The sequence below is a fragment of the Panicum hallii genome, chromosome 9 (genome assembly GCF_002211085.1).
Source record: "Panicum hallii strain FIL2 chromosome 9, PHallii_v3.1, whole genome shotgun sequence".
Lineage (NCBI taxonomy): Eukaryota > Viridiplantae > Streptophyta > Magnoliopsida > Poales > Poaceae > Panicum > Panicum hallii.
In genome coordinates this window covers 449,633-464,070 of record NC_038050.1, presented here as the reverse complement: position 1 = coordinate 464,070, position 14,438 = coordinate 449,633, and the positions used below count along the sequence as shown (strand labels likewise).

General features: G+C 48.3%; 4 protein-coding genes across 5 annotated transcripts; 2 read left to right on the top strand and 2 right to left on the bottom strand.

Moving 5' to 3' along the window:
* Nucleotides 1-103: 103 nt before the first annotated feature.
* On the bottom strand, nt 104-8,915 carry LOC112875120 (exosome complex exonuclease RRP46 homolog). Of its 2 annotated transcripts, none has more exons than XM_025938842.1 (7): nt 8,740-8,915; nt 1,870-1,966; nt 1,267-1,287; nt 967-1,039; nt 827-894; nt 600-729; nt 104-508 (listed from the first exon to the last, which is right to left on the bottom strand). In XM_025938842.1, exons 1-7 carry the CDS (start codon nt 8,886-8,888, stop codon nt 402-404), a joined length of 645 nt encoding a protein of 214 aa, XP_025794627.1. In that variant the 5' UTR covers nt 8,889-8,915; the 3' UTR covers nt 104-401. The 2 variants fall into 2 exon arrangements, with proteins under 2 accessions (XP_025794627.1, XP_025794626.1); XM_025938841.1 differs by lacking the exon at nt 8,740-8,915 and adding an exon at nt 2,127-2,540 and having other exon boundaries at nt 1,870-1,970.
* Nucleotides 2,541-8,613, top strand: LOC112875115 (RNA-binding protein 34). Its single transcript, XM_025938831.1, has 6 exons — nt 2,541-3,200; nt 3,292-3,350; nt 3,544-3,613; nt 3,731-3,853; nt 3,967-4,095; nt 7,911-8,613. Exons 1-6 carry the CDS (start codon nt 2,673-2,675, stop codon nt 8,349-8,351), a joined length of 1,350 nt encoding a protein of 449 aa, XP_025794616.1. The 5' UTR covers nt 2,541-2,672; the 3' UTR covers nt 8,352-8,613.
* LOC112875121 (protein NUCLEAR FUSION DEFECTIVE 2) lies at nt 8,764-9,670 on the bottom strand. The gene has a single exon (XM_025938843.1). It carries the CDS (start codon nt 9,578-9,580, stop codon nt 9,020-9,022), a length of 561 nt encoding a protein of 186 aa, XP_025794628.1. The 5' UTR covers nt 9,581-9,670; the 3' UTR covers nt 8,764-9,019.
* Nucleotides 9,671-10,237: 567 nt separating this feature from the next.
* Nucleotides 10,238-13,954, top strand: LOC112875114 (heat stress transcription factor A-1-like). The gene is made up of 2 exons (XM_025938830.1): nt 10,238-10,816; nt 12,433-13,954. Exons 1-2 carry the CDS (start codon nt 10,484-10,486, stop codon nt 13,663-13,665), a joined length of 1,566 nt encoding a protein of 521 aa, XP_025794615.1. The 5' UTR covers nt 10,238-10,483; the 3' UTR covers nt 13,666-13,954.
* Nucleotides 13,955-14,438: the final 484 nt, after the last annotated feature.

Below are 14,438 nucleotides of genomic sequence, written 5' to 3'. Positions count from 1 at the left end.
CCACCTTTTGCGTTCGTTCTACTAACGACTTCAATCATTCCATCCACCAAAGCGCGACACTATGCACCGGCCACGGACCACACACACATGCACCAAATACAAGTGTCAGCCAACACAAACCAACCTGGAGTAAATCTGACTCCACAAATAGTATTGTGCACAAATAGTACAACCTCATCCCATCTCAACTTGTTCAAGCTCCCAAATCCCAATCCCGGTGAGGCTGAGAACAACATCAGATCCCCACCAATCGCCTCTACAATGAATGGTTCAGCGCCCATGTCAGGTTCATCCAGGGCGCGCACCGCGGCAACTGGATCAGGTAGCACTTCCTCGTTGCCTCCTCCACTGCAACATGAGCTGCCACCAAAATCACACTATGCTGTCAAACATGATGTCACTCAAGCAGCTACAGACGCGGCCTCCTTCTGCAGAGTCTTCCTCATAAAATCCGAGATCCGTGAGGACGCCGCAACACCTCTCTCTATGCAGTTCAAGTAGTCGTCCTCTGATCACAAAACAAAAGGGACAGTAACAGTGATGAGCATGGGAAAGCATGCACCCCCACTAACAACCAAAAGGAAGACATAGCACCATACCAGACATCACTCCGTGGGAGATAGAGGTTATCAATCCTCGCTCAAACTCCACGTCTTTCTGTTTTGGTTCCTTCGAACCAACCACCTTGCGCGAACTGGGGAACACCAGATGAGCAAAGGACTTCAATTGCTGCAGGTTGTGACAGGACACGGATTATTACACTCCCATCGTACAGGGTACTCAATATATTCCTCCTGTGGACTTCAGAAAAGGGAACAATTCCTACCTGCTCTTCTGCCGTGTTTGTGTCTAAAATAACCCCACCATTCTCCACCACCCCACAGCCAATTGCGACTGCAGCAAATTTTGTAACTTGTTGGCAACAAGGTACCAAGGCATAACATACAAAAAGTCTGCTCAACTTACCTGCAAGATGTTTCAAAGGGATGCCAGCAAATGCAAGGGCAGCGCAGGAAGCGTTAATTGCACATGGCAGAAGCTAAGCGCAGTCAAGGAGACAAAGGACTAGCTTAAATTGAGATCAGGAAGGTACTGACATTTAGAATGCACATGATGTTTTGGCAACAAAGAACATATGAAGGAAGGCATATATAGATATCAGACAAAGAGCTCCCTCTAAATTCCACAACTACTTGATATCAGATCAAGAACTCCCAGTAAACTGCAAGTAAACAAATGCAGTAAGCAAAAACTGTGGAAGGATACAGAGCCATCATCACCCACAACCTGCAAAAACATGATTAACCACTGATAAGTGACATTTAGTGGCATGAGCACAAACAATACTAGCCAACATAAGGCAGACTGCTCTGATGCACTACAAAAAGGTTGACAACAGAATACGGATCTGAAACACAGTAAGCAGGCGTGACAGAAACAGTTGCTACAAGGAACACGTTTACCATAATAGCCCCCAACAAAATTGTGTATATGCTGAAACCTCTATGAAAGTGGACATTCTAGTACTAATTTGTTGCCTTTCTGCAGGCAGCATTATAAGCTCATCATTAGTTCACAGAACCAAATCATTTTGCACCTCGGAGATGCACTTCGGAAACTAGTTAAGGTTTTGATGAGGGAACTGAGAGATGCAACCTACTTTGTTTATGGCATTTGCAGCCTGATTAATTCAATTGACTCGAGTATTGAAAAATATCCGGTGATATAGTTGTTTTTCAACAGCACCCCAAAAGTGCTATATACTATGACGCCCTGAATTGCATATGGGACAAAACCAACAAGAATGGTAGAACTGTGTAAAGAAGATTAAAAGCAACTTAGAGTAGCATGACAGCCGGGCAACATTACCTGAAGCACGACAGAGGTGGTGGTGTTTGGATGAACGGTGAGCATGCAGATGCTCTGCAACGTCCTCTTGAGTGTCATCTCATACACCCTCTCCTGCCTTCCTGTAAACAACTAGCCGTTTCAGTGACAAGGTTACTTGGGGACACTAGTGGCAATGTAAGCATCCTCTTTGATTGCCAATGACGACGCAATACGCAAGGCAAGGCGGCGACCACAGCAGGCGCAGTGAACTAGAGTGGAAGAGGAAGAGCGGGTACCGATCTGGCCGGTCTTGGGCTTCCAGACGACCTCGATGCAGGCCTTCTCGGGGTTCTCCCCCTTCCTGGTCCCCGGCTTGGGCCCGTACACGGCGGCCAGCACGACGGTGTCGCCCTGCGCCCAGCGAGCGGAGCCGTGGGCGCGGTTGAGCGGGTTGCCGGTGCAGCTGAAGGGACGGAGCTGGTTCGGGTTCCTCCCGTCCGCACGGCTAGTTCCCTCCATCCTCCGCTCCCCTATTTTCCGGTCAGCAATGGCAGCGGCGGCGGCGGCGGCGTGCAGGGAGAGAAATCAGAGCGCAAGAACCCTAACCCCTCTCCTCCGCTGTCGCGACACGGTCAACAAGGCAAGAGAAGCCGGGACGGTGCGCCGCGGTGCAGAAAACGGACTAATCCTACCCGTTAGCCCTGCATCGGACGGCTGAGGATGCCTGAGGCTCCCCCCACCCCACGTCTATTCCGAGACGCCCAGCGAGGCAAGGCCCAATTACAAGGCCCCGCGCCGCAAACCGCAACCGCATCGCGCGCCCCGACCACCCGCCGCCGCCGATGGCGAAGAAGCACAAGGACCCAGCCCCCGAGGCGGCGGGCGGCGCCTCCCCGGCCGCAGCCATCCGCTCCCTCTTCTCCGCGGACAACCCGTTCCGCCGGAAGCCCTCTACGGAGGAGCCCCCTGCTGCCGCTGCTGCTCCGCCCGCGACGCGCCCTCGCAAGCACCCCAGCCCAGACGCCGAGGCTGTCGAGCCGTCCTCGAGGAAGAAGAAGCGCAAGGAGGAGGGGCCGCAGCGCAAGCGGAAGCGGGACGAGGTCGAGGCCGGCCGCGGGCGGCGGAGTGGCGCGGGCAAGGAGAAGCCGCCGAGCGTTGGGGAGAAGAGGAAGGCCCCCGACGATGCCGCGGCTGCGGCGGGCGGGGCGGGGGAGGACGACGAGGAGACATTCGACGACGAGAGCAAGCTGCTCAGGACGGTGTTCGTGGGAAACCTGCCGCTGCGGACCAAGCGCAAGGTGCTCACCAAGGAGTTCGCGGCGTTCGGAGAGATCGAGTCTGTCAGGATCCGCTCCGTGCCACTGGTTGACGTCAGTACAATGCCATGGCCATCGAATTCCTTGTTATTTGTTTGATTTGAGGTGGAAACATCCCAATGTCTTGTGATTGTTCTTCCTGCAGACCAAGCTTACGAGGAAAGGGGCCGTTTTACAGGGGAAGGTCAATGAATTGGTCGACAAGTGAGTGCTCCTTTTCTTGTGAATTGTTCTTCCTTATCTAATTATTAGTTTACTTAGTTATGTGCTTGCACTATACATCATTGTTTTCCCCTAGCAACTAGCATAACCCAATGTATGCAACGAAACAATGATTAAAAGCACATGACGGTTCACAATTGGTTTCCTTATTCATATGTCCTTATATTCTTTGCAGTGTGCATGCCTACATTGTCTTCAAAGATGAGCAGTCTGCGCGCACTGCTTTGTCCCATAACATGGCACTGGTAAGTTTTGCTGTTATACAACTAGTGGAAACATGATTAGTTCATAACTGGTAGGTTAAAAATTTCTGTGTTGTGATTGATAAGTCTGTTTTGTTTCTCAATCTTGTAACCTTTTAGTTCGGTGGCAATCACATCCGTGTTGATATGGCATGCCCCCCTCGTAAAAAGCTTCGAGGAGAAGGGCCTCTTTATGACAGAAAGAGGACTGTGTTTGTTGGGAACCTTCCATTTGATGTAAAGGTAAGCAATGTATTCGGTCTTGTACCTTGCTAGCTTCTAAAAAAAAAAACTGAAGCACCATTTCAATTTCTTTTCTCTCTTCGTTAACCAAGATTATCTTTCTGACACATCAGGATGAAGAGCTCTACCAGCTATTCTGTGGTTCCAGTGGATCAGAAGGTGATGTTGAGGCTATACGTGTTATCAGAGATCCAAATTCAAGCCTAGGGAAGGGTATCGCGTATGTTTTGTTCAAAACAAGGGTACACTTCTTTATCATTCCTCTTTTGCTTGAGTATCGTGTGGCCCATTCAATCAGCCAACTAGTCTATGTAATGTACAGGAACTGGTTATTGTATTTCTTATATGCTATGCAATCTTGCAAATCATTTATAGAAGGCTCTAGCATTAGTAATGTCATCCCCTAATGATCGCTTCTTGAAAAATTAAAGGAAAGTGGATACGCAAAGGAGGGTTGTGTTAGGTTTGGCGAACCAGCGTAAAAAATCAGCCACTCTAATGGAAATGAAACCCATAAGAAATTCGTTGGGGCGTAACCCTCTTAGCGACGCGCTACATCGGAACCCGGGTGTGGTGTTAAATGGGCAAGGGCCGGGTCGTCATCCCCTCTGGGACGCGTCGTATCGTGATCCGGGTACGATGATAAGTGAGCAAGGGTCGGGTCGTCGCAGCCTCTGTGGCGCGCTACATCTGCGCCCGGGTGTAGTGAAAAATGAGCAAGGGTCTTCGCATTTCTCTCGACGGGTGCGAAGGGTAAGGAAGCTAGCCGAGCCAACTAGGATTCGTCTAGGTAGTTGGAACGTAGGGTCTCTAACAGGTAAGTTAAGAGAACTAGTCGATGTAGCAATTAGGAGACGTATAAATATTCTATGCGTGCAGGAGACTAAATGGAAGGGCCAGAAGGCGAAGGAGGTGGAGGGTTCTGGCTTCAAGCTTTGGTACACGGGGACAACTTCGAGTAGGAATGGTGTAGGCATCTTGATCGATAAGAGCTTTAAGGATGGAGTTGTAGATGTTAGGAGGCAAGGCGACCGGATTATCCTAGTGCGGTTGGTCATTGGAGATTTGGTTCTGAATGTGATCAGTGCCTATGCCCCTCAGGTAGGTCTTAGTGAGAGCTCCAAGAGTCAGTTCTGGGAAGACCTCGATAGCATGGTTAGTACCGTGCCTATCAGCGAGAAGCTCTTCATAGGAGGAGACCTCAATGGTCATGTGGGTGCGACTAATGTAGGATATGAGCGAGTACACGGGGGTTTCGGGTATGGTAGTAGGAATGAGGGGGGGAGGATGTTTTGAATTTTGCGTTGGCCTACGACCTGCTGTTAGTGAATACCCTCTTTAGAAAGAGAGAGTCCCATCTAGTGACCTTCCATAGTGGACAAAAGTCGAGCCAAATCGATTTTATCCTTACTAGGAGAGAGGATAGACGTGCCTGCTTAGATTGTAAGGTGATACCTGGGGAGTGTGTTGTCCCCCAACACAAGCTTGTGGTGGCGGATTTTCGTTTTCGGGTACGTGCCCACCGGGACAAACGTGCCAAGATTGCGAGAACGAAGTGGTGGAAGCTTAGAGGGGAAGAGGCACAGACGTTTAAGGAGAGGATGCTAGGCGAGGGGCCTTGGGAAGAAGGAGCAGATGTAGATGATATGTGGCTAAAGATGGGGACATGTGTTCGGAAGGTGGCCTCAGAAGTGTTTGGTGTGAGTAGGGGAGGCAAGCAAGAAGTGAAAGAGACTTGGTGGTGGAATGACGAGGTGCAAAGGGCTATTAGGGAGAAGAAGGAGTGTTTCAAACGCCTTCACCTCGACAAGAGCGCGACCAACATCGAGGGCTATAGATTAGCGAAGAGGTCTGCAAAGCGAGCTGTAAGTGTAGCGAAAGGTCAGGCTTTTGATAACCTTTATCAACGGCTAGGTACGAAGGAAGGAGAGAAGGACATTTATAGGATAGCTAGGGCTCGCGAGAGAAAGACAAGGGACATAAACCAGATCAAATGCATCAAGGATGGGACAGATCGACTTCTGGTGAAGGATGAGGAGATCAAAGACAGATGGCGAGAATACTTCGACAATTTGTTTAATGGGGAAAATGAGGGTCCTACTTTCGAGTTGGACGACTCATTTGATGATACCAACAGACGCTTTGTGAGGAGGATTCAGGAGGCAGAGATCGGGGAGGCTCTGAAGAGGATGAAGGGAGGTAAAGCAATGGGTCCCGATGGCATCCCCATTGAGGTGTGGAGATGTCTGGGCGAGAGGGCGGTAGTATGGTTAACTAAGCTTTTTAACCTAATTTTCCGGTCAAACAAGATGCCGGAGGAATGGAGGAGAAGTATATTAGTACCGATCTTCAAGAACAAGGGAGATGTTCAAAGTTGTACTAACTACCGGGGGATTAAGCTGATGAGCCATACGATGAAGCTTTGGGAGAGGGTTATCGAGCACCGTCTAAGAAGATTGACAAGGGTGACCCAAAACCAGTTTGGGTTCATGCCTGGGAGGTCGACCATGGAGGCGATTTTCTTAGTACGACAGTTGATGGAGAGATATAGAGAGGAGAAGAAGGACTTACACATGGTCTTTATTGATCTAGAGAAGGCGTATGACAAAGTACCGAGAGACGTCATGTGGTGGGCCTTGGTAAAACACAACGTCCCAACTAAGTATATTACCCTCATCAAGGATATGTACAAGAATGCGATGACTTGTGTTCGAACATGTGATGGCGATACCAGTGACTTTCCAATTAAAATAGGACTACATCAGGGGTCAGCATTGAGCCCTTATCTATTTGCTTTGGTGATGGATGAGGTCACAAGGGACATACAGGGTGATATCCCTTGGTGTATGCTCTTTGCTGATGATGTGGTGCTAGTTGACGAGAGTAGGGCAGGGGTTAATATGAAGTTAGAACTGTGGAGACACACGTTAGAGTCGAGGGGGTTCAGGTTGAGTAGGACCAAGACCGAGTATATGATGTGCGACTTTAGCCCGACTAGGCATGAGGATGGGGACGTTAGCCTCGAGGGTCAAGTGGTGGCCAAGAAGGATATTTTCCGGTATCTAGGATCAATGCTTCAGAAAGATGGAGATATTGATGAAGATGTTAGACATAGAATTTCAGCTGGTTGGTTGAAGTGGCGGCAGGCTTCGGGCGTCCTCTGTGATAAGAAGGTGCCACAGAGGCTAAAAGGTAAGTTCTATAGGACGGCGATTCGCCCGGCGATGTTATACGGTGCCGAATGTTGGCCTACAAAAAGGCGACATGTCCAGCAACTGAGTGTAGCAGAGATGCGTATGCTGCGTTGGTTCTGCGGGCATATAAGAAGGGATAGAGTCCGGAACGAAGAGATTCGAGATAGGGTCGGGGTGGCACCTATCGAGGAGAAGTTGATCCAACATCGGTTGAGATGGTTTGGACATGTACAACGGAGGCCTCCCGAGGCGCCGGTGCGTAGTGGAGTTTTAAAGTGGGGCGATAATGTTAAGAGAGGTAGAGGTAGACCTAGACTAACTTGGGACGAGACGGTTAAGAGAGACCTTAAGGAGTGGAATATCGCTAAGGAATTAGCTATGGATAGGAACGCTTGGAGACTAGCAATTAACGTACCTGAACCGTGATTTTTGTTACTTTTTGTTTAACTCCTAACTCTTCCTTTGGCTTGTGCCCTTTTTGTGTTTCTTATTCTTGTTTTCTGTGGGTTTCATCTCTAGCCTACCCCAACTTGCTTGGGACAAAAGGCTAAGTTGTTGTTGTTGTTGTTGGATACGCAAAGGAGAATCTGTACTAGCGCGAAAATCTCGATTATACATGGATCTAAAATATTGAAACCACTTTTTAACTCAATTCCTGGCTTTTATAGAAACTAGTTTTTCTTGTATCATCCATGCTGCTGCTTGCAATATTGGACAGAGCTTTTCTACACTTAACAGGGGGCTACTAGAAAATGACTTCATTTTTGTTAACATGATCAGTATGCATTGTCTCTCTGTAAATAACTCTTAACTGGCCTGAAAAGAAGTAATATACCTTTGACCTTCTGATATATGCTGTGCAGGAAGCTGCTAATGCTATTGTAAGGAAACGGGAGATGAAGATCCGAGACCGCTCTTTGAGGCTCACCCATGCAAAACAGGTTGATACAACACCAAAGAAGACGTCAGAAGTCCGGAAGAAGAAGCGTGTGCCAAAACACAAGGAGGTTTCAACACCAGGCAGCAAATCTAATGAAGGCAGTGACAAAGCGAAACGTAAGGCATCAGCTTTGTCCTATCAGGGACTGAGATCAAGCAAATCTGGTGTTGTGAAGAAGGTGAAAGTGAACCAGCGTCCCAGCATCCAAGGGAAGCAGAGCAAGACTAATGAAACTGGAGCTAGTGCTCGTAAAGGGAAGCGACCTGCTGTGGCTGCAAGAAAGGCGAAGCAGCTAGCCAAGAAACGCAAGTTGGATGCTTCAACTCCTGAGAATACGCACAGGAGCAAAAAACCAAGGAAGTAAGTTATACATTGAGTTGGTTCACGTTGTAACAGGAGTCTCACTCTTATCAAATTTTGTCAAACTGGGCTCCTGGTCAGTGATTGTGTTATTGTCAAGGAAATTTGCAACCTCAAGTGAGTTTAGGGCAATACAAGAGTGATGTTGCAAAATGTAAGCCTGATATGAGTCTAATGTAGCAATTCGGTGCACACCATTTTAAACCTTGTAACTCTGTGGCTTTGGTCTCGATTTTCCTCGTAATATTTGCATTCTAACTTATTCACTGCAGTAGCAGACTACTCCCTACCATTCAGGATATCTTGCACGGCCATTGATTGTTAATTAACTGCTCATAGTTTGTGGTGACGGAATATTTGCACAGCATATTTGGAGCAGTAATGTTTCGTACCGACCGACTCGAATGGAGTTCATGTTCCACGACCCATCACATTTTATTGCAGCCAGAAATCCAAATGTGCAGCCAAATGGACATTCCTGGATGGAGCATTGCATACTAAGAGTAGATGTAGAGCCTAGTAGTAAGTGATAGCTGAACATCAGAAGAGTTGAGGAGCAGTCACTGAACTAAACACAAGAGAAACGAACACGGATGACGGTGCGAATCCACACTACTCCAGTAATAGTAGTAGATTACTAGAAGGTGGTGCTGGATGACGATCCCGGCCCCCTCACATGGCGGCGGCGGCGGCGGCGGCAGCAGTGAGCACGTGCAGCCTCCAGAACACCTCCACGGCAGCGTCCGTGCTATTGGCGTCGACGGCGACGGCGCCGATAAGCGCCCGAAGCGCGCCGCAGACGACGGGTGCCGCGGACGCGCTGGTCCGGCTAGCGACGCGCACGATGGCCGGGATCCCGACGTGCGTCCCCGCGGCGGCGCACGCGGCCTCGGAGGCCGCCTCGCTGGCGCGGCGCGACACGGCGGATGCCGCGGCGTCGTTGTCGGCGGCGAGGGCGCCGAGCGCCGCGGCGGACTGGGCGGCGGCGAGGCCCAGGACGGCGAGCGCGCGGCCGTTCTCGCCGGAGTAGGAGGCGTGCGTCATGGCGCGGCGCAGGAGGTCCGGCGCGCGGAAGGCGTAGCCGATCCGCGCCTGGAGCTTCGCCAACGCGGCGTCGAACGGGGATGGGGACAGCCGCGCGGGCCCCGCGGCGGCCCTGGCCCGCGGGTGAGAGGGGAAGGCGACGAGGAGGAGGAGGAGACAGCGGATGATCGGTGATGGTGGCGTCGCCATTGCTGCTGCGTCGGTGAAGTGGGGAAATTCGGCGGCGGCTGTGGATGGATCTCCGTTGCAGCCGGCACTCGGGGAACCCTTTTTTGCAATTTTGTTTGGCTATCTCCGACGGTCGTTATCTGTATCCCTGATTTACAGACTTCTGTCTACAAGATTCTCTCCTCTATATTTTATTTCTCTCCGATAATATTCTCTAAATCTCGTTCTTTATACATTAAATCCTATATTAGAAACGTATTTTGTTTCAAATTTTTGTACGTACGTATTTATCATACCTCAAATGCTATAGACATATTTTATTTTTATTTAATCCAGTGTTTAAATCATAAAGAAAAAATAGAGAAGAGGAGAGAGAATCTCTATATATAGAGGAAACCTGTAGCGTTCTATAAAATAGAGAACCATTAAGAAAATACTGCTAGAGCATAGAGAACAGAATCTTCTCTATATACAGGGTAGAGAACGGTTTAGAGTCTCCCGTTGGAGACAGTTTTAGTATCTATTCCATTCATTTTTTTACATATCTATAAAAAGTATTCTAGAAAAATAGTATTCTATACAAAATCTTCCCTTGCTCTTTTAGGATTTTACACAAACACCCCAGCCAATAAAAAACTACTTAAATTGCGGCGCCCAAGCCCAAGCCCAAGCCAAGCTCTATCGCCTCTCTCCTCGCCCATTCCGATTCCCCTTTCCTCTCGCCTCCCCCCTTCCTCTGCAATTGCTCGCAAACAGGCTGCTGGCGGCGGCGCCAGACCTCGCCACCCCAATTCCCCGGAGCACCCACCCACCCGCTCCCTCCAATCTCGGCGACCCCCCTTCCCCCGCGCGGGCCTTCTAACCCTAGTCGTCGTTCCGCCCCCCATGGCGGCGTGAGCGGCCGCCGTACGGATCGCGCGGGAGATGCAGGGCGGTGTCGCAGCTGCTGCCGCTGCGGCGGCGGCGGCCGCGGCGACGGTGACCACGGCGGTGGCGCCTCCGGTGGCCCCGGCCCCTGCGGCCGCGACCGCGCACGCGGCGGTGGGCAACGGCGGGGCGGCCGCAGCGCCGCCGCCGCCCTTCCTCATGAAGACCTACGAGATGGTCGACGACCCGGCCACGGACGACGTCGTGTCCTGGGGCCCCGGGAACAACAGCTTCATCGTCTGGAACACGCCCGAGTTCGCCAGGGACCTCCTGCCAAAGTACTTCAAGCACAGCAACTTCTCCTCCTTCGTCAGGCAGCTCAACACATATGTAAGTCACCGCAGACGCCTACTTTCTGCCTCTGCTTGGTTACTCTACGCTGTACGTTTTGGTGCTCAGACAATGGGATACCAGTCTCGTCTCGAGAAATAAATCCATCCACAAGGGTCAAAGGATAGACGGTGACATGTTTAAACTGATCTCAAGTTCAGAACGGCAGCTGGTACATACTATAGCATTTGCTTCACAACCAGATGTCCTTGGACCTCCTAGGTTTTATCAATCAATTAGCATCACTGTCTGTTTGCGATCAGCCTGAAACTTGGAATATTGCCTTCCAAAGTTCTACTGCGGAAGAGTCTTCTTTAGATACTGAAATCACACGGTTAATCTGACACTTCAACGCGCCACTTGCTCAGCATGCTCATGAACTTTGTCATGTGTCAAATTGAGCACCTGCCTATAGAAAGTCAAAGATCCGTTGGGTTGAGTTGGTGGCATCAAAATTTCAGGCTTGCTAGTGCCTTTCTTAAAATAATTTGCTTGTTGGATGCTTCTATTTGTTTGCTACTTTACCTACTAGAGTCACCTCTTGGCATAAGCACATGGAGCTGACTAGTTCTCTATGCCCCCTTTACATTTTATACCCAACATGTATTTCTTAACCACCAAAAGAATTCATAAATTCAGTCCTGCATATGATCCATAATACTAGACTCATATTATGTTTGGGTGCATTTGTTATCATTCAAGGTTACACCTCACACCACGATCCCTAGTGGGACAACAGCTCTGCCTCCATTGGGATATGAACCCTGTTCGACCCTGACCCTCAGATGGGGACGATGTCCTAGGCCCCGGAACTCACATTCGACCCCAATCCCTGTGACTATGGCTTAGAATATTGTTCCTACATTATACTTCAGAACCAGTTCAAGCCTGTGCAGTTATGAGATGCCAACGTCTAGATACATAGGAACAGTTGAATGTTTATGTTGCCTGGTTACAAGCTACTTCTGGTTTCTGATTTAGCTATAGAACAAGCAAAATTTCTCTTGTTACGTAGATAATAAATGCTGCTGAAAAGAGAACTCATGAGTTTATTTGAATATAAAACATAAACTGTTATTTGTAAGCTAAGAATATTTCTTGCCCCATTGAGGTGCATGCTGTGCTGTTGTATAATCTCCTCTGCTTATTGATATTTGAATAACGCATGGAACCACATTCTTTTGGAATTTTTAGATTGTTAATTTTTGAGGCATTTAATCAGACCTGAATACACTATTATTGACTCTATATGTTACTATCAGACATTTTGCACCAACAAGCTGCCTGCACTTTATAACCCTATGGAATTGTAAAAAAAAAATAAAAAATATGCTCTGTAAGAACATATGCTGATTTGTTCTTTCAGTTTGCTCTGTATGTCTTTAGCTTATTTTCTGAGCTACTGATTGTTGATTGTTGAACTATCCCTTGCATCAGGAATTCAGAATAACTCAATTCTACTTGATATTTATGCTTACATCTTCATAAGATTGTCTTTAGTTTAATTACTTGCACATAAATTTAATTACATGCACTCTATTGACAGCCAAGAGTAAGATTTTCTCAGCTACTGACTCTGTTGCACTCTAATGATCTCATTGGTGCCTTTTGATCAGGGGTTTAGAAAGGTTGATCCAGACAGATGGGAATTTGCAAATGAGGGTTTTCTGAGAGGACAAAAACATCTATTGAAGACTATCAATAGAAGGAAACCATCATTGCAGGGGAACAGCCAACCGCAGCAGCCCCAATTGCAGAACGCTCCTTTGCCAGCCTGTGTAGAGGTGGGTAAATTTGGGTTGGAGGAAGAGATAGAACGGCTGAAAAGGGATAAGAATGTTCTTATGCAAGAGCTTGTCAGGCTGAGACAGCAACAGCAGACAACTGACCATCAGCTGCAGACTTTGGGGAAGCGTCTTCAAGGGATGGAATCACGGCAGCAACAGATGATGTCTTTCCTGGCCAAAGCAATGCAAAGTCCTGGTTTCCTAGCACAGTTTGTACAGCAAAACGAGAACAGCAGAAGGAGAATAGTAGCCGTAAACAAGAAGAGGAGGCTACCCAAGCAAGATGGCGGCCTAGACTCTGAAAGTGGTTCTGCCTCATTGGACGGTCAAATTGTCAAGTATCAGCCTATGATCAACGAAGCTGCCAAAGCAATGCTAAGGAAGATCCTAAAGCTAGATGCATCACATAGATTTGAATCTGTGGGAAATTCAGATGATTTTCTACTGGAGAATTATATGCCAGCTGCTCAAGGTTTTGACAGCTCTTCATCGACCAGAAATTCTGGGGTAACCCTTGCAGAGGTTCCAGCTAACTCAGGTTTGCCGTATGTGCCTGCGAGCTCTGGGCTTTCAGCTATCTGTTCGTCTTCAGTGGCTCCTGAAATCCAGTGTCCAGTTGTTTTGGACAACAACTCATCCAACCAAGTTCCCAACATGAGTGTTGTGCCTCCTGTTTCAAAGATTATAGCACCAGGGAGTGATATCACTCTTCCGGAATTCCCTGATCTGGCTGACATAGTACCTGATGACTCTGATATTCCTGGAGGACCCTTTGGGATGCCTGGCCCTGAGTTTCCCCTGACCGAAGAGGGTGACGATAGTATTCCCATCGAGACTGATGAGATTTTGTACAACGATGAGACTCAGAAACTGCCAGCCATTGTTGATTCCTTCTGGGAGCAGTTCCTGGTTGGCAGCCCTCTATCTGTTGATAACGATGAAGTTGATTCAGGTGTACTAGATACAAGGGAGACACCTCAGGAGAATGGATGGAACAAAGTGGAGCACGTGGCTAACCTTACGGAACAGATGGGCCTTCTATCTCCAAATCACAGGGGGTGAGGTGTAGTATCCTAAGGTAGGCTGGGATTCTGGTAATAAGCTTTGACAGCGTCACCTACCTTTTTGTTAATGTTTAAGATTGTCCTTATTGCTGAAACGATGTGCTGATATATCAACCACTCAACCTATATGCGGGGGGATTCAATGTTCCACCCATGAATGATCTTGGTACGCCCCAGGAATTCACCTGCTTGTATCTAGGTTTGGCAGGCTTGAGAACAGAACAATGGTAACCTGTCAAATCGGCATGATTACTTGTGATGTAGTTGCTGATAGTGCGTTTTTTTTTTTTGCTATGTTACCTGGTTGCAACTAACGTCGGGCAGGGGCAATACTGGCACTGTATTCATCCAGAGGCTAGTGCTGCCTTGTGACAGACTAGCTTGGGTTGCTTTCACTTCCAGCCACAGCAGCTGAAGGTGGGAGGTCGATTTCGTAGCTTCATTTGATTCCTCCGATCCGTTTATTTCTTCTCAGCCAATAAGACCATGAAAGCAAAGTAACTGATGTTACAGCATTGCTCTCTTCTTTTCTCTGCCTGATAGCTAATGTACACGCTATAGTACACGCTTCAGCTAAAAGAAGAAGAAAAAAGGACGTATTTGATGGCTCAGATAGGAAGTATTTGATGTTTTCTCCCTTCTTTTTCCTTTTTTTCTTTTACCAAATTGCAACTGATAGCTTCACGTGTCAAGTGGTCCATACAAAGGAACAAAGTTTTGGAAATAGTTGTGTTTATCGAGTTAAAGCAGGTTCACTCCAGGGTCAGCAGA